Source organism: Falco cherrug, chromosome 11 (assembly GCF_023634085.1).
Source record: "Falco cherrug isolate bFalChe1 chromosome 11, bFalChe1.pri, whole genome shotgun sequence".
Taxonomy (NCBI): domain Eukaryota; kingdom Metazoa; phylum Chordata; class Aves; order Falconiformes; family Falconidae; genus Falco; species Falco cherrug.
Genome location: NC_073707.1, coordinates 10530477 through 10549733, shown reverse-complemented (window position 1 = coordinate 10549733; position 19257 = coordinate 10530477). Strand labels below are relative to the sequence as shown.

The 19257-nt window shown below is 41.1% G+C and overlaps 1 protein-coding gene across 5 annotated transcripts; it reads right to left on the bottom strand.

Moving 5' to 3' along the window:
- Nucleotides 1-3455: 3455 nt before the first annotated feature.
- Nucleotides 3456-11882, bottom strand: GPR55 (G protein-coupled receptor 55). 5 transcript variants are annotated; one of them, XM_055723348.1, is made up of 5 exons: nt 11105-11882; nt 9850-10062; nt 8980-9150; nt 7476-7711; nt 3456-6239 (listed from the first exon to the last, which is right to left on the bottom strand). In XM_055723348.1, the coding sequence occupies exon 5, from the start codon at nt 6230-6232 to the stop codon at nt 5309-5311; it is 924 nt and encodes a 307-aa protein (XP_055579323.1). In that variant the 5' UTR covers nt 6233-6239; nt 7476-7711; nt 8980-9150; nt 9850-10062; nt 11105-11882; the 3' UTR covers nt 3456-5308. The 5 variants fall into 5 exon arrangements, with proteins under 5 accessions (XP_055579323.1, XP_055579322.1, XP_055579324.1 ...); XM_055723347.1 differs by lacking the exon at nt 7476-7711; XM_055723349.1 differs by lacking the exons at nt 7476-7711; nt 8980-9150 and having other exon boundaries at nt 9850-10081.
- Nucleotides 11883-19257: the final 7375 nt, after the last annotated feature.

Sequence of the window (19257 nt, the reverse complement as noted above, 5' to 3'; positions counted from 1 at the left end):
ATGAAATTACATTGGACCACCTCTACAGGGTGCGTGTCCACCTACGCCGACTAAAGCCCCTTGCTAAAAGGCAGGAGACTATCAGTGTTTCAATCTAGTCTTGGATCCTCCCTCAGGTGCCTTCTAGCTTGTAAATCATGTAGTATCATAAAAACAGTTTTATGAAGGCTATAAAAAGGAGCTCCATATTAGATTCTCTACTTGCTATTAAACCAGTTGGATTTCCGTAATTTTTTGTTTTGTTAAAAATCACTTAGATATGTTATACCAATGGGACTTCTGGGGCAATATTACTTTTCAGCATTATTCTGACAGTACTTTTTAGTACTATGAAATTTTAGATTTAGTTAGTGGAGTAGCACTGATCTGAAGTTCAGTGCTTAAGCAGGCCTGGGAAACAGAAGGTGATATAACCAATCAGGCAAAGGGATCAGAAAAGAGTCTGGGGAACAAACCCTGTGTGGTTTTGTGTGTTTTGGGGTTTTTTGTTTGTTCTTTTTTGTTGGTTTGTTCGTTTGTTTGTTTTTAATAGGGTTTTGGGTTTTTCCCTTTTGGCCAAGCTACTTTTATGCTTTACAATCTTTCCATTACTGCATAAGTCTACAAAATACAGCTTGGGGATCACATTCACTATTGAACAAATTCTAATTTTAAGAAGTGTTGTGAAGACCTGTGGGATGTCGCCCAGCTGGAGAAGCTTGACTGGATAAACACAGAATTGCTTTTTGTGAATATTCTTACCTAGGTGTCCTGAAACAACCTTGTCCAGAAAAATTAAGGTTAAAGACAGCTGCTCTTTAAGGGCTGTGGTTGATTGCATCTGGTTTTGTTCAATTCACAGGAAAGAGAAGAACTGAAAATGTAATTTTTCAAGGCATTATTTTGGGTGGGTTTGGTTAGCACTTTATTTATTTTTTTCCCCACTAGGACAATTCTGCTTTGGCTTTACAATACAACTGAGTCCTTGGGTATGTAAGGAGTTCACATTCAGGTTCCTACCATTTTTCTGTGTGTTAAGAATAACATGAAGAGAGAAGAAACCTCTTCTGTTATGCAGTCTGAAAATAGAAATTTGAACTTGTGTATTGACTCAGGAAGCTTTTGTTGTTGTTTTTAAAATGTCAAATACTTTTCAGTTTTATTCATCAACAAAATTGTTGTGCATCTCGAGCTGCATGAGGTTTTTCATTGCTTTTGTCCTGGTATAAAAATAGAACAAATTGGAGATTCTCCAGAGTTACCAGTAAATTTCTTAGAGGAGACTGTATGTAAAATTGTGATTTAGAAAGAACTGTAATCTTAGCTGCAGGTAAAAGACAGAATTTAGTTGGATTTTTTAAGTATAAGTTTGTTTTGAAGAGCAGTGAATTGAAAGTGACACCTTCTTTCTCAAAAGATCTGCTCCTTCTGTGCTAAAACATTTGACTATTGTGATAGCCCTGTAAGACTAACACAGCTGGGCTCTCTTCCTTTTTTTTTTTTCAGGAATTTCAAGTATGCTTAGTCAGGCTGCTGTCATTTACATATATAACAGGCAAAATTTAGACAAATGGAGTTACATATAAATCACTTTTGGCCAACAAAGAAGTGGCAGTGGTGGCAATAAATGGGAAGTATCTAATTTAACCTTCAGAGTCTGAGCTCCGACTTTGCTGCCATGTCTGACATGAGCAGACTATATCTGTAGACCAGTTGTTCATAGTGGATCCCACCACTCCCCATTATAACAGCTGTTTTTCATCAACTGACTTCTGTTTTCTTCATTGAAAAAATTACATTGATTTCTTCCTGTAAGTGGAAGTCTCTCCCTGCCTGAGTGTGCTGTGACGCTACCACTGACTGAGCATCAGCATGAGTGAATGCTGTCTCCCCAGCCCTGGCAGATCAAACTTCACCACCACCCACACATACGAGAGTCCCTACACACTTTTCCTCTTTGCCTACTGCATATGTACATGTATTTCTTTGAAGATTAGGATATGATCTTTTCCAGATACTTAATAATAAATGAATTGAAGACAAAGGTACTGCTTCATTAGTCCTGACTTTAAATATACTAGCCTTGTGTGATGGGTCACAGTTGCTTAGGCAGCTAGTGCATTTCCTTGGTCTTTCACTGTGCTTGCAATAGAGCTGTTGACAACCACTGTCATAACATCAGCAGCACTAACAGGTGGCTTTTTGTCATGGAGGTGAAAAAAATACACAAATTTGTATTTGCTGAGAGTCATGGAGCAGTGGAAAGGGACCTCTGGAGCCAGTTTCCTTCTCCAAAACTAGATCAGATCAGCCATGACTTTGGCAATGTCTTGGAAACTGTTGTAAGTCGATAACACAAAGCTTCTCTGGGTAACCCCTTCCCATGCTGAATTGCCTCCTGGTGAAGAAGTTCTTGCCAATATTGAACCTCAGCCAAGGGCCATTACTCCTTGTTATATTGTTGGGGGCTACTAGGTAGTGCTTGGCTCCGTCATCTGTCACTACCTTCCAGCATGCTGGATGAAACCAGTCCAGCTCCCTCAACCTCTCCTTGCAGACCTGTGCCCAAGATCACCAACCATCTTTCTGAACCTCTCTGGTTTCTCTGCATCTCTTTTGAACTGAGTGGCCCAGAGCTGGACATCCTATACCAGTGAAGCCTCACCAGCTCACATAGAGGAGGTTAATAATTTCCTTTATTATTTTTTTTTTTCACTGACATCATTTTTAGTGAGTCCTGGTATAATTTTTGCCATATTTACACAAAGAAGGCACCACTGTCTTGTATCATGTCTGGTGCATCCTGTTGCTTTTTTGGGGTCAGCCCTGCTTTCCCAGCCTGTGCTGGCACACAGCATTGTCCTGCCCTGGGTACAGTACATTTGCAGTACCTGAGTACTTCTTGTGCTCAACTACTTGTTGCACTGCAAGAGGTTTCTTCTCCCCTGTCCTGGAGTTCCTAGGGCCTCTGGAATGAGGCTTTGCCATCTTAGCCATACCACTGTGTTAGTGTTGTGCACAGGCTTGCAGAGGGTGTGCGCTCTATCATCACCTATTGCATCTGCCTGAAAAGCTTTAAATAATGACAGGGTTACACTTTGTACCTTAAAGTGCTGTGTTCTTGCAGAGTCACGAACTGCACCAGTGATAAAGTACATTTTCACATAGTCAGCTAATCATAAGAGCAAGAGCTCGGAGTATTTTTGAGCAAAATTTGTAGGGGATTTAGTAGGGGATTGTCAAGAATTTATGGAGAGGGTTTCCCAGAAAATTTATTAAATTATCCAGACTTCCGGGTGTGACTACCTTTCTTGTTTTTACTTTTTCTGTTTTTCTGTTTATTAGTTTATTCAGTTCTTGGTTGTCATAGTTACAAACCTGAAGTAGTTCCTGGGAAGGAAAAACTTAGTCTTGAAGCTGTTTTAAGGAGAAAATTGTAAAAGTTTGTGATTAAATAAGTAGATGAGAGCCATACGTTGCTGTCAGATTGGGGAGTTAAAATGTATTTTCAAATCATACACTTCGTATATACAGTTTATTTGGTAGAACACGTTCTTTCTCACACATATTTCATATGCAAAGTAATATGAAAGTTGCAAAAAAGAAAGGTTAACTCATATCGAAAAGGGTGCAAGTTTCTGAATGATCGAGACAGTAGCAAATAATGTTTTGAAAACCTACTGTTTTGGAAAGCTCTTCCTCTTGCTCCTCTGCAGATAATGGCGAAGATGATGATAAAAACCTTTCTTTGCCTCTGAGCTCCTTGCGTGCCTCAGCTGTGGTCATAGTTTTAGTACTAACAAGTTTTAAAGTGTTCCTTTATTAGGCCAAGTATTAGATATGTGCAGGTGTCCACTTGCACAATCAATTATTTCCATGGAAATCAGTTAACAGCAAATTGTGTTTTCAAAACTGTCCCCCTTTTTAATTTCTTCCAGACAGAAGATAATTGCTTTTCGCATTTTGAAGAAAGGGAACATCTGCCCCAGAACGAAGACTTGATTACAAGCAATGTTAGACCATTTTTACAGCTGTTTTTAAAAGGCACAGAAATGGTTTCCCTGGTGTGAAAGTGTTTCTGGCTAAGAACATAAACCATGCCAATACAATGGTACAAGAAATGGCAGGCTTAAATTGCAACAAGGAAACCTTTAGTGCAGACTCAGAACCAAACTTGCAAATGGCGTAAGGATGGTGACAAACCAGGAGTTTTGCCTGAGAAAGGTTGAGGCATGCCCAGACACATTTTGTGAGGTGTACGGCACAGGCTAGAAGGACTTCTCTAAGGAATGAGGTGGACAAAGCTGGTCCAGTCTTCCAGCTGGGAGGGAGGAGTGTATCAGACAGGTGGTCTCTATTTTTCTGTGATGCAGGGCTTGCTTCCCTAATTCCCCTCCTCCCAGAAAGAATGTGGAGACAGGCAGAAGAATTTCATACATGTGTCATGTTATATCTTTGATTGAAATACAGTTATATAGAAATACAGTTCATCATATACACTCTTTCACTAAATGCTGTATTTGAAGGGGTTCCTCTGGTTTTCATGTGCAAGAACAGTTTTAAAATTGCAGGAGAAAACCATGCTGATTCCTCAGCAAAGATAATCAGAAATGTTTGTTGCTCAAGGAAGTGCTGGTACCTAAGATACCCTGCTGGGGTTGTACACTGGGCAGCCTGTCTTCCATGAAAGAGCAGGGGCTGCTGTCCTGGGTAGCAACCTTGACCAGTGTGTAAAGCTTACAGGAGTGAGGATTCATTATTATCCTGGGCTGGCAAAGCTGTTCAAAGCAAATGAGCTCCAACAGTGCCCTTTTGTAAAATTTACAGAAGGAAAGAACAGAGTCAGACTTTTGGCCAGATACTGCCTTTTAATGCTCAGATTTCTTCTGAGTTAGAAAGAAGGTTTTGAATAGTTATTTCTATATTTGGCCCTTAGCAACAGCTTTCTGATCACATTGGCAAAAGGAAAACTGGTGCAGCAATGACAAAGGCTGATTTTAAGTGGCATTCCAGTGATCTGGGTAGTTTTCCTCTGGCAAGCCTTTCACATTTAGTAGATACTGTCAAGTCTAATGCTTCTTTTGATGTCACTTCGTCACTTTGCTAATGCTGGTTCTTTTTTCCAACATTTTTTCCCTTTTCATCTTTAAAGGGAAGAAAAATATGGAACAGACTCACATTCACTGGAAAAACACTGGTCTTCTCCCTCCTGCACCCTCCCTGCTACGGCCAAAGTGATGCTACTGCTGTGTCAGGAATAATGCTGTCAGTGTCCTGTGAGGCAAGTGGGAGCCAAGGGAGAGGTGTTTTTCCACTGCTGGCAGTCCCATCATGTGGCACAAGGCTTAAAGACAGGACATAGTTCAATAACCTTTTTCAGGTGTGTTTTCTCACGAAATTCTTTTGCGGCAAAGTAATAAAAGATGGCATCCAGGCAGCAGTTCAGGTTGGCTAATATCATTGCCACCTGAATGAAGAGGCTGATGGTTTGCTTCAGACTACAGTCCACTATCACATGCTGTCTTACCAGGCACTGTAGGCAGATCCCAAGGTGAACGGGTGTGAAGCACACCAAAAACACCACAAGGTTGATAATGACTCGTGAAGAGCCACTGCCGTCTGCTTTCTTTTTAGCTTGGCTTTCGTGATTCAGCAGAATCCAGATGTTTTGGGCAGAGCAGAAAACCATCACTGCAAGCGGGATCAGAAATCCAAAAATTTCCACAGAAACAATGAGGGGGATGCTCCATGCCTGTTCTGACATGTTGTAAAAGCATTTTAAATAATCTTTCTTGTGAAACACGTACATTGGGCTGCTGCAGAGCCAAGCTACTGCCCAGATGAAGCAGCAAATCAGGATAGCCCATTTGGGGGATTGGTTAACTCGACTTTCAAATGGGTGCCTTATGCAGATATATCTGTCAACAGTAATGCAGACAATGATGAAGATACTGCCGTACGTGTTGACAAAATAGAGGGACTCTATGAATGAGCACAAAAGTCCCGGCGCCTCTGTGATAGAGTAGTACACCTTGAGCGGGAGTGAGAGAAGCAGCAAGACATCTGCAAGTGCGAGATTGATCATGTACACTGAGGTTCTCGTCTGTTTCTTCCAAAAGCAGCAGAACACGGAGAGGGCCAGAGTGTTGAGAATCAGCCCAAGAATGAAGGTGGGGATGGAGATCCCCAGCCGCAGTGTCTTTGCTAATCTGTCGATATCAGTAAAATTGCATTCTTTGCTGCTGTTGGTCATTTCTCCCCTAAAACAAAAGAGAGAATGGGTTGGAAATGTGTAGGGTTCCCAGTTAATGCCTTGATATATCAGAGCAAGATACTTTCAAAGACAACTCTGGGCTTTTTTGGCTTTGAGCTAGACACTTCACAAATCTTTGGCTATTATTGGAAGCGAACCCTCATTTCAAGGACAGAGCTTTCAGTTTCCAATTTGAGTGGGTTGATCTATTATAAAGGAGCCTGATCCTTGATAACAGGTAGTCATCATCCACTGACTACCATGCCCTTTAAAATAATCCTTTTCAGATGTTGAAGAGACTGACCCATTCAAACATAAGTTTTCAAAACCCGTAAAGTGTACTGGCTGTCTCTAGTGATTTGTATGTCTATTAAAATTTCCATAACACTTACGTTTGATTCCTTTGCTATGCAGAAGTTAGTGAAATTATTGTTCCGTATTAAGGCAGGTCAGACTGATAGCTGGGACTTTACTCTGACATCCATGATTCCTTATGCATTAGTAGCTTTTGCTGATGTGCTTTTACTACACCTGCATTTCTAGGAATATTTTAATTTCATGTAGTGCTTGTATCTGATGCAGTTCTTTAGAAGATCAGCTTAAGAAGACTGATCTTTTATCTAGGTGCAAACTGAGTAAGCACATTTTCTAGCTGTGTTAAACTTTCAGCATTGGTTAAATTTTGGGTTTGCAAGTACTTTAGAGTTTTAACTGATAATCTTAGATAATCTGACAAAGATTATCAATTAGCAAATTATTATTAGCAAATGGAAGGCATGACACCTTAATAATACTGTTTTTTAAAAAAGTATGATTTGTGTGTAACAAGCATTGTTGTCATTCATATATATATAGATATGCTTTAACAAGCTATGCCTTAAAAGTGCTTTTTTTATAGCCTCTTTAAATCAAAATCACAAAAAATCCTATTGTAGGAGAAGAAATTGGTAGTTAAAGTTCCCAGTCCAGCTCAGCCAACAAAGTAGCTCAAAAAAAATTTAGGAATAAGCGAAGAGGTTTTAAGAACTTGATCAAGAAGACAAAAAGCAATGGGTAGCTCATAAGCACTACCAAATGGAGCTGAACTTTGCTAAAGAAACCAAAAACCAATTGGATAAAGATATTTTTGTTGTTGTTATTTACGCGGTAAAGTAAAATGTGAAAGAGAGAGAGAAATGAAGAACAAGTAGGTCTGCTAAATATTAACTGAAGAGGTGGCCTGGGGTTTTGCCAAATCACATACCTCTGCTTTTCATAGGGATGCTGGTACTGTGCTGGAGGTCAGAGGTGGGTTGACTTACAGGAATCATTGAGTGAGAATGGAAATAACTGTATCTGAACACAGAATGCTCACAGAGCTTAACATGCTCATATTAGTAAAAACAGTTTATTTCCAGCTCAGATTATGGAAAGAAGAGGCACATAAAGATGAAGGTCCAACCCAGTAATTGTCACGAAGTATGCATATTATTAGTGTATCTGGAAAAGGATCAGTCTAGTTTATCCATTGAAGGAAAGAGTGTCAATCGTAATTAAAGCAATTTTGTAACTGTTGAATCAAAGCTTCACACAGGTTTTTCAAGAAAACTGCCAAATCGGGCTTTGAAGTGTCTGCTTTTTCAGATAAGGGAAAGGCTGAAGACTGAAGGTACTTGCATTTCAGTAAAGTGTACTAGAAAAAACTGGGGGTTAGAACAAGGGCTGTTAAGTAGGTGAGGAAATGGTTGCAAGCGAGCTGATGAGGACTACGAACAGGCTGGATACAGGTTACTAGGGGAATGCACAAATTCACCAAGAATACTCCTTGGCAGTGTTTCCCCCAGTGACCCCACTGTAGGAGTGGGTGTGATCTGTGAGGAGGTGCTGTTGGTCAGGGGCTGGGTTTGACTGCTACTTCCAGAGAACTGGACTGAGCCACATGTGTTGGACTGTCACAGCTTTGTGAACTTAGCAAACAGCAAAACAAAATCTGGTTGTTATCAGTGGATTTATCTGTCATAAATAAGAACAAAAAGACAATCTTGACTTGTTAGTCAGTCTGAGATTGAGTCAATCCTATCCTTTTGAGCTAGCAAAGTGTGGCAGCTGCTTAGAAAATTATGTGATTGTGGTACATGAGAGGTGAGATAATTCCACTAAAGGTGGAGATGCATTAGTGCCACATGTACAAGGGATTTATTGTAGCTGGATGTTACTGTCACCTGAGAACAGGACAGGTAAGAGGAAATAGGATATAGGAGTGTTGTGCTGTTGTGTGAGCATGGGTGTCCTATGACCAAAAGCATCCATTTAGCTGGGAAAAACCTGATTATGTGAAACATTTTGGGGGAGCAACAACGCCTCTTAATCCAACACTTTATGTGCTTCAGAAATGTGTTAGAAAGTTGCTTGTGATGTCTCTTAAAAGTCCGAGATTTGCTTCTGCTTTCGTCAAGTTTCTATCTCACTGAATGCTTTTTGTTTAGAATGAGTACCAAATTCCATGTAGCACTACTCCTGCAAATTGTTGATTTCAAGAAAGTGTTAGCCAGCTGTCATGGTTTAACCCCAGCCAGCACAGCAACCAAGTGTTATGCAGCTGCTTGTTCAGTGTCCCTGTGTCCCCCCCGCCACCCCCCACCCCCAGCAGGATGGGGAGGAGAATCAGGGAAAAAGGTAAAAGGAATTGTAATAAAAAGTAGAGGGAGAAAGGAATAAAACTCAAAGGGAAAAAAAATAACCAAGTGATGCACAATACAATTGCTTACCACCTGCTGACCGATGCCCAGTCAGTCCCTGGGCAGCGATCAGCTGGCCTCAGCCAGCTCCCCCCGGTTTATGTACTGAGCATGGCATTCTATGGTATGGATTATCCCTTTGGCTGCTTTGGGTCAGCTGTCCTGGCTCTGCTCTCTCCTGGCTTCTTGTGCATCTGCTCACTGGCAGAAATGGGAAACTTGAAAAGTCCTTGATTTAGAGTAAGAATTACTTAGCAACAACTAAACCAGCAGTGTGTTATCAATGTTATGCTCATACTGATTCCAAAACACATCATTGTAGTAGATAGTAAGAAGAAAAGTAACAATCTCAGCTGAACCCAGCACCAGCCTTTAAACTGGTAATTTCAGGTGCTCTGATGGAGTGCCTAATTCTCAAAAACCTTGTATTTTGGATCATTTTGCTCCCCTCAAGTTTAAATTTCACACCTTGAGTAATCCAAGGGAATTGTTTGCACACAGGCCGCACAGAGTAACATCTTTGCTCGAAATTATTTGAAGATTTTCATTGACAAATAACCTTGTGGTCATTTCATAAGCATCATCTTTACTGCATTGTCCAAATTATTACAAAAAATACTGACAATACTCAACCTGAAAAATACCGAACTGTACCAAATACATCTTTCCTGTATGGTAGACACTGATTACTATCTTGGTGGGTAATCACTAAGCATATAGAAGTTTCATACAGATCATGTTTCCTTCGTTCACTTATGAGAATTTTGTGAAAGATAGTGTTAGAAGCCTGTTTCCCCCTCCTACACACTGTCCCCCAGTGCTGCCAGTGTGTCACAGAAGAAAGTCAAATTACTTCTATTTCTGTCATTCTCAGATGAATTTGTGCAAATTGTTACTTACCACTGTGTTGTCTTCTGGGTGCTTGCAAACAGATTCTTCAGTGGGTGATTCCAATATTTTTTCAAATACTGAAGCCAGGCTTAGTGCTCTACCATTTCCCAGCTCCTCCTTCTCCACCTTCTTAAAAGATGGACACCATGTTTGCTCTTTTCCAGTTTTCTGAAGAAAATTCCTCAGTCCTCCACAAGTTTCCTGAAGGAATCACCTGCAGCCCTAGGATTGTTTCAGAGAGCTTTGAGAAGCCAAAAGGTAACGTAAGGACCTGTAATTAACACTACTCAGGGAAGTGTGTCTTATAGCTAGTCCAGACCCTGTGTCATCACTGCTTCATTTGTTCTCAATTTCTCCTCCTGAGTGAGGATTTTCCACTTCCTATGGACTAGTTAAATGTTAATTGGGTTTACTGACAGTAGGAGTTTCTGGCTAAGCTGGCAGCAAAGGCATACTGACCTAGGAAATGGAACAGCAAGGTTTAACAGTATTCGATTCGCTAGGTTTTTTGTAGCGCAGCAGGATGCATGAATAGTTTCCTCTTTGTAGCTCAGATCTGAGCTCGTCTGGCTCTAGTTGGGACTCACCCAAGTCTCTATGTTAGCACAGATTGGAGATGACAGATTAAGTATATTCTAATCTATGAAAGCTTCATTAGCAGAAACATCCTCATCATAAAAGCTGTAACTTACTGTAAATGTAGGTGTAGCTTTAATAGTAAGGAAATGATAATCACATGACAGAACACAGCAAACTGATAATTCTTAATCTAGCTATACTACAAAAAAGGAATGAGGAAAATTCAGGTCACTGCTTCAGCAAAGACATTTCCAGCATTTACCATAATTACCCTTCTAATCAATACTAACCAAGTAATATTACTGCTATGAAGCAGAGTTTGTTTGTATCTATTTTCTAGAACATTATTCATATTAGATGTATTATTCTCTTGTGGATGCACAGAAGAGTAAGATGGCTTAGTGCAATGAAGAGCCTTATCTGCCTTATATCTCATCTGTAGCTGGATAATTTCTTATCATTTTATTCTAAGTATTTTGATTATAAGAAAATATATTTATGCTTAATACTAAAGCAGAAATATTTCTACTTTAAGCTAAGTAACACTACATATTTGATTTTACTGTTTGATCTTCATAAAAATAATCCAGCCAGCTTAAAAATAGTGCTCTACAATCAACACTGCTATTAAACTATAGAAAAAATAAGTTAAATAAGTTATTAGTTGAACTAGGAATGACTTTACCTGAATCTCAGCAAACAGATCAGTGGCATTGCTTCAGACCAGGTTGTTCTACAGAGCATGAGAGCATTTGCTTACAGCCCATACCCTAACAGTACTCTTACTAAATGGCATAACCACATCCGTCTTTTCTTCTTTAGTTTTCTCTCCCATATTTCAAAAGCACTCTGTGTTTCTTTATATAGACAAGTGAAGGTGAAAGAGTGTAAAGACCTGAGTCCTCAGCTGTTTCCACTCAGTCAAGGTAGGGCAGGGAGCAGTTTGTCTCCGAAGCCAGGGTTGGTTTTGGGCTGGACTTTACCTGCTGTGAAGCAACTGAGAGCTTTCATGGGCTTGTGGTGGCTACCTCCAAATTTCCAATTATTACTTGAGCTGGAGGGGAGATGAGGAGCTGGGAAGTTGTAGGAGAGACTGTCATAGAAGTAGGGTTTCCCCCAGTTTCTGCTGTTTGCATCCTGGAGATCAGTAGTTTAGCACTCAGATGTTTTGAAAGATACAGCTACTTACACGCAAGCAGCTGTTAAGCTATTTAAAGGGAATGTGCCAGTTTTAGCCAGTTCAGGTGTTGGATTCATAACTGCAAGTCAGCAAACAAATGCTTATTGGCAAGAGGAGTGAGGTATATGGAGTACTAAGCTAGTGCCTTATATGTGGCTTATATAGTAGCCAAGACACGCTTTTCTTGAAATGAGCTTCCAACGATTTTCCATCAGTAACACTTCCCTGATGGACTCTGAAGCTTTTCCTCTGCTCTGGGAGGTGTCATGCAAAGCCTTTTGGAAAGGTAATTACGCTTGCAAAGAGGGAACAGCAGGAATTTGGGGGTATTCATCTACTACTCTCTTTAGGAGATAGTGGACAAGGGTGGGACATAGCAAAGGACCCAGAGCTGCTGGTCTCAGGTCCTGGCCAGCTGTGGCTTGGTTCGGACAGACATCAGGTGGATGTTCATACTTACATAAAGTGACATAATTTACTGAAAAAAAGTTCATTGCTGTTTGATGACAATGTGACATTCTCATACATCATAATTTTATCTCCAAGCAACAGAATTGGCAGTGTAGAACCCTGAGTAGGGGCTCTTCTGTGTATGTCATATGGACACTTTGTAAGGAGCAGTACAAATAGTCTGTCTCTGGAACCGCTCTGGCTGAAGTATGAAACTCAATTCCTAGTGCCACTCTTCTGACTTGTGGACTGCTCTTTTACCTTGCATATTGCAACCCTCTCCTGTGGCGGGTGTGTGTGTGAGAAAGCTCTAAGTGACATTTTTCAAATTGCCACCTGGCTTTGGAGGTAATTTGGTCTTTCTGGGGAAATTCTGCCCTTCCTGAAGAAAGAGTAGCACCAGCATTTATACCACAGAACTTGGATTTCTTAACAATTTCTTAACACATTTTTTTGTCCCCATCTCATCTAAAAATGAGATTTGAATTTAAAAAAAAAAAAAAAAGAAAAGCAGAACCCAAACAAAGGTGGTGTAAACCTCGTAAGAAAATCATATGCATGGCAGGGGAAGTGAAGGCAACATGATTCATATCTGTTGGGAAATACATTATGGAATTGGGAAGTTTCAAGGGCTTTTCAACTTTTTTCTTTTCAGAGCTGTGGGCTAGCTACAGGTCCCAGCAATGGACAATAGTGAATCTGGAGTCACAAAAAGAAATCTAAGAGTGCAATTAAATATTAGCAGAAAACAAATACCCTACAATTATGTGTGACTTTTGAATCAATTATTCTGTGTCACGTTGCAGCTGAAAGGGAGTTGCTTCTTTAATCCTCTTGCCACAGGCATGTTCCAGACTCAGCTTAAAAATGAATTTTAGTACTTTGGGCTGCCCTCAATTCCAGCACTATGTTCATTCCTTGTAGCTCTATGAACAACTTCCCACTTAGTATCACTTGATGCAGCAGAGCTAAACAAAGCTAAAAGTATCAGCATTTCTGTACATATCAACCGCATGCTTGCTAAGTTGGCAATTTGCTTGTGGTATGTGTAGGTTCATCGCTTGTAGGTAAGCATGTCATTTGTTGGTGTGCATATAAATCAAGGTTGGCCTTTTTGGTTTGAATTAGGACAACTTTAATCTAGAGTATATATAATGAGGGCAAGTTATGAATGACTCCCATACCTGCAGACAGGTTATTGGCTGAGAAATGAGAGTTTGTTTGCTCCCTGCCTTTGGTGACTGCTTTTGTAATTTTTCCCACCAGATGCTATACATGAATATGCTCAGCAGGAATTATTTCAGTGAGTCCTTTGTGCTCCTGGTGCCTTTATCACCCAGAACTGTTGCTTGTGAAATGCTGAATTTCAGGGACCCAGGCAGCTGCATGGCTCTGAGGTTTTCAACGGAAAGAAGGGCTTTGTTTGTTTCAGTTTGTTTATTTTTTTTTTTAATTAGCCACTGAAATGTGCTGGATGTATATTGTTTGTCTTGCCTAGAGACAACAATCTTACCAACCTTATCCTTTCCCAATGTGGCATTTCACCTAGAAAATGAATAAATAGTGGCTGGAAGAACCTAGCCAAACTGAGCAACTAAAAGAAAGTGTATGAGCAAAAGATTTATAACATTTGTGGCAAAGACGAGTAGGGGGGTTTGTGTTCTGGGGTTTTTTTCCTTCTGTTTTTTTTTTAAATTTTTGTTTTGTTTTGTTGTTTTTTGGGTTTTTTTAGAGGTTGGTGAGCCTTATCCATCTTTTAACCTCTAGGTGCAATAAATGCTGCTCTTGCTAAGTCAGGTAACAGCAGGTAGCACTTGTCATTTTCAAGGAATCCAAATATGTTTCAAAGAAAACGTATTTGTACAGTGCAAAACCACATTCATTTGCATTACAGCACTGTGAAGTCTGCTGTTCTTCTTTTTTAGTGGAAAATATATCAAAGCAGCTTTGCAGTCCAGCTTTCACAAATGCCTAAAATATGTGTTTGCTTCTACCTAATGGCCAGAATGGAGGCAGTTGGGTGTCAGATCTACAAGTAGGATGCTCAGCTGCAAATTAATCAAATTTCAGAAGTGGGGTCCAATGTGTTTCTGAGCCAGTCTGAAAGCATCTGTGACTTGTTCTCCCAGACAGCTATAAAATATCATCTCAGAAAACAAGACTTAATCATCCAGAGCAAAAAGAGTCAGGAAAAGATATTGCTCAGTAGAGAGCTAGGAGGTGAGTTAAAAACTGTCTGTCTTTGTCCTTGTGAAGAGTGCTGGATGCAGCGGGGAAATAGAAGGCCTGTCAGCCTAAGACCTGAGTCTAAGCTATCTTCTGTGTTGTGCTGTGACTGGTTTCTGTCACTTTTGTATGCGTTTAAAGGTTTCAAAGTCTGGATGCCCAAAGTGATTTCAGCTTACAAGTTGTCTTGTTCTGAGCAGGCTACCACAGCTTGCTACCCCAAAAGAGGTTGGCCTCCTTCTTGTAAGAGGGGAGATGTTGAGGACTTAATCTAACTCCAGCTGAGCAGCACACTCCTGGAAAGGAGAATTACACAAAGAGCTCATGATGCTATCCCCTACCCGAAGATGTACCTTGATGTTCTTTCTGTCTAAAGAACAGACAAATTGAAGAACAAACTCAATTTTCATTGGTGACTTAGAAATTGTTGTTTGTACTTTGTTGGAGTACAAACACCATTTTCTTATCTGGAGGCCTTTTGCTTCACACTAGTACTCTTTGGGTTGCTCAGTACTCTTTTCCTCATCTCCGTAACAATCAAAGTCTGACTTACACTGAATTATCTTAATTGCACAATTGGGAGCTGTGGATGGCTGGGGCATTTTGTTTTTCTCATGCACTTTTTTGCAGCAAGTGTAGGAGACCGCAAAACTGGAAATCAGGAAACCTGGCAACTGCTGTTATTTTATGGGGAACAGCCACATTCAGCCTCTCCAAAATGAGGCGGAGACCTTTAAAGGCAGCCCAGGACAGAGCAAACAGTGCAGTTGTTCTTGGAGCCAGCCAGCGATGAGTGTAGATTTGTTTCTGACTGCATTTGAGAAACCTTACGAAGGTTTCTTAGGGTCGCATGTTGAGATGAAAGGAGCTAGCTAGTCTGGTGTGCAGCCAGTCTCATGCTAGTATGGTTGAGTGAGCAGAACAGTGGGAGTAGTATTTTGAGGTACAGAGTATCTTCAGCTGTATCCAATTCAGAAATTCACCAACAGGTGATGCATGCAGGGTGGCATCTCCTTCCTAACTTCAGAGACCCACAGTATACATCTGGGCTGAATTTATCTAATTCACGATAGTTCAATTTGGTCTTCCAGAGCCAAAAAGGCCAGTTAGACATGGCCAGTGTCAGCCAGGTGCCACTGAGGAGCAACTAGTCAAGCTGTGGGCTCAGCTTTAGTGAAACTGGGTAAGAATAGACACAGAGCTTCCTGCATGAATGTGCTTTGCAGTCTGCTCCAAAAGATTCACCAGAACACCCCACCTGTGCCAGCTGGCCAGCTGAGAGGGTTTGTGGTTGCTCAGCATAGCTGAGCTTGTGCTGGTTAAGCACAGCCCACAGCAATTGCCATCCACCAAGACACATGCAATTCTTACAGGCGTTTCTGTCGGATGTATACAGACTGTATCTTGTGAGGAGCCCTCTGGAAAGGGAAAAATGCAAGGCTGCTGTGTTAATCTTTTAAAATAAGGAAAAGTTTTTGTTTAATGAAGGTGTCATGCTCACTGAGCAGTGGCACTGCCAAAGGAAATGTGTGCACAAAACTAAGGTTTCAAACAAAACCACCGGCTAATTTCACAATCATCCAGTAAAAGGAACTAATGACTAGCAGCAGTGTGGATACAAACCTGGGACCTGAGCAGGGATACCACATGGCTCCTTAGCAGGCTTCCCGAGCGCTCAGACTCCTGTGGGCTATAACATCATACTGCAGTGAAATAGGCTATTTCCCTTCGTTTTTGCCACTCCAGTTGCAGTGTGTGGTTATTGCACGCTATTCTTTTTCCTGACACAAGCAGCGATCAGATGAGAAAGCCATGTTCTGCTCACCCATCTATACCATACAACATAATAATCTGATAAATGGTATGTCTAGATATATTTTTTTCCCAGCCTTTGCATTGCATTTGGTAACAAAATACATAATGAACATATTTCATAATATAGATAATTAATGACAACATAATGAACAGTATTTTCTTTGAATTTTCTTTATACTGAGTATTACCGGAGTATTACACTGCTGACTGGACCATCACCCTTTTCCGTCTGAACTGATGGAAGTCAACAACCATCACTACAGTCTGGCACAGACGGATGCCAGCGCAGGAAAGCAACAGCAGCCACACAGCACATTTGCGTCTTGCACAGTCATTCCTATACCTTCATGCAGACAGCCCTGCAAGAAGGGGTAGGAGCTGCCTTATCTGCAGGGTTTATGTGCTCTTAATGCTATGACTTTCTGAAAGACCCACTTCTGTCGGATGGCTTGGACTGAAAAAAAGCTGACATGTGGAAACTGCATTTTTTCCATTTCCTTTATCTTTTCTTCATCCATCTCTCCTCAGTGTAGGGACTGATATTTCTGGAAAGGAAGCGCTACATACTCAAGCCTGTGGCTGCAATGAATTAGAGGCAAATGAAAATCACAGATTGGCCTAAAAGTATTATTTTCCAGATCTGTGATGTGCCCTGTTTCATTAATGCATGTTGTCTTTGCACTTGGAATCTTTCCCATTTTAGCTTATGTGTTGCCAATTTGCCACTACTTTTTGATTGTTTTCAGATCAGTGTGTGTTCAGCTGTGCATTAACAAGGCATGGCTCAAAGCATGGCTCCAAGGATTGCAGAGAAGCAGGACCAGATCTGACCGCTCACAGGCCAAAATGAACGTTGCTGTCTCAGGGACAAGGCCATCTGAGATCGTTTCATCTGAGATTGTGGAGGATTGTTTCTCATTGTATTATCTGACCTGGGCAATGGCAGTTAGCGTGCCCATGGCTCTTGTGTTTGCTTAGCTTGTTTTTTCTTGAGGTTTCTGCAGGCTACAGCACAAATTGCTCCATCACAGCCTCTGAAGTGGCAGGGTTCACTTGTCAGTGTAGACTCTCCAGCCTGTGTCCCCTCATCGTGGCAGTTAGAGCTGAGGTTCTGAGAACTGCTGTCAGCCTCACTGCTGCCTTAAGAGTGTCCTGACAGATCCCAGGGCACCAAAGTCCCAACTTGAATCATGGAGTAACTTAACGTGGATCATGGAGTAACTTAACGTGGAGATGCAGTGAGTGCTGCTAAGAAATAGAAAATGCCCAGGAAGAGCTAGCCAGATAGAGAGAGACACACACAGACACAGGCACACAAAAACAAAAAACAAAAAACCCAAAAAAAAACCAAAAAAAGAAAAAGAAAAAAAGAAGACATTTTAATAAAATGCTTACAGGGATACCTGCATTTACTTCAGTCATAGTTTTGAGTGGTTGCGGTGCTGGTGGAGGTTAATGCTACACGACAGTGCCATCTTGGGGCAATTTATATCTGAGTTGGACATGAGGCGTCAGGGTGGATGGAGCTGGTTTGCCTTTGTGTGGTACACTCTCGCCCTATATATCTAAAACAACGTATGTGTATATATTTGTGTGTGCATCGATATTGTAATGACTTATTGACAGTCATTATGTTGTTACATGTGGGTTACGTGCACACTTACTTTATGAGCTTTATTTTGTTCTCATCTCTCCTAATCTGTACTGGCTGACTGCTTTTTATTTTAGTAAGACAGCCAGCCTTTGAGAGAGAGCTCTGTGTTATGCTGCTGAAAAAATGTCTCTTTGTGAAAACATGGTTTTCTCCGTTCTCCTTTGGAAAGGGCAACTGAGCAAATTTCCTTATTTATTCCAGTGCAGAAGGCATCTCTGCCTTGACGAGAATTGGCCATCCTTGAATCTGGAATCTGAAGAGGACAGTAATGGAGGTAAGTTCAATCAGCTGTAGCTTGTTTCTTCTATGCATGTAGGTTATCTGCCCTGGCTATCGGGATATGGTTAGTATTTAAAATGTGGATTTAAAACCTGGTGGATCTTGGTCTCAGAGTCTTGGAGGCTGCAGAAGGGAGAGCAAGGTGGGGATGCTGCAACATGCTGCCAGCCCAGCTGGCTGCCAAGGGGCAAAGGCACTCGGGCTTGTTTCACAGAGAGTGGAAATTCATCCTCCTTTGTGTGCAAAAAGGTTGTGATGTTTGAGCCTAACGGTAGCTAGACTTTCTTCTGATGTGTAATGTTAGTGTAGCTGAGTCGATATGGTTGTCTTTGTTCTGGCTGCCTGCCATAGCCAAGTGTCTTTACACACAAGTCAGAGCGAATGAATGGCTTTGGAAATAAAACTGCACTTCATTTGAGTATAATCATGCCACCTACAATGATAATCTTCTAGCTTTCCACTTCAGACCAAGTGCTAGAGATCTATTTGAAATGTTGAAAAGGTCCCTTCGCTTTAGCACAGGTGCATTCCTATAAATAGCCTGTATTGAAAAGCCTCATAACATGAAAGGTATCAAGAAAGCAATCTGCAGGAAAGTGAAAAACCTCAAACATGAAAAGCTCTCAAATTAACTAATGCTAGAATGGTAGAAACTATCACACAATCAGATGCAGACTTTTTTTGGTCGTTTTTTTGAGCAAAGAGAAAAGCTAAGGTTTTTTTTTTTTAAAAAATGTTAACGGACGTAAGTTTTGGCAAGTAACCTTACCAGGTTAATGAAATATCATCCTGGGATGACAACTTTTGAATTTCTGTGGTCCACCCTCTGAATGATCCAGCAAATATCTGAAGCCCAGAGTGGTCCAGCCTGCCTGCAGAGGTTGGGTGGGCGTGTGTGGGTCTGTCTCTGTGGCAGCCAGGAAGCTCTGCACTTTAAAAATGCACTTTTTTCACTTTGCATCCGGCTAGAGGTGTGTTGGCCTGTGCTAGGTGTGGAGGCCAGACATGAGCATGGCTGCTCTCAGGGATGACTCTTGCTGTATATTGTGCAGGGTTTTGTTGTGCTGCAGTGTCCTGGGCATGGGGGCCTTTGAGGAGTCAGATAAAGGCCCCAAATATGTGATATGAATATATGACTAGCTAGCTTTCTCCAAGAAGGACTGCCTCTGGTTTTTATGCTACAAACCAGGATGGTCCAGGACTGCCTCATCCTTGAAGGGGACGAAGGGTGTGT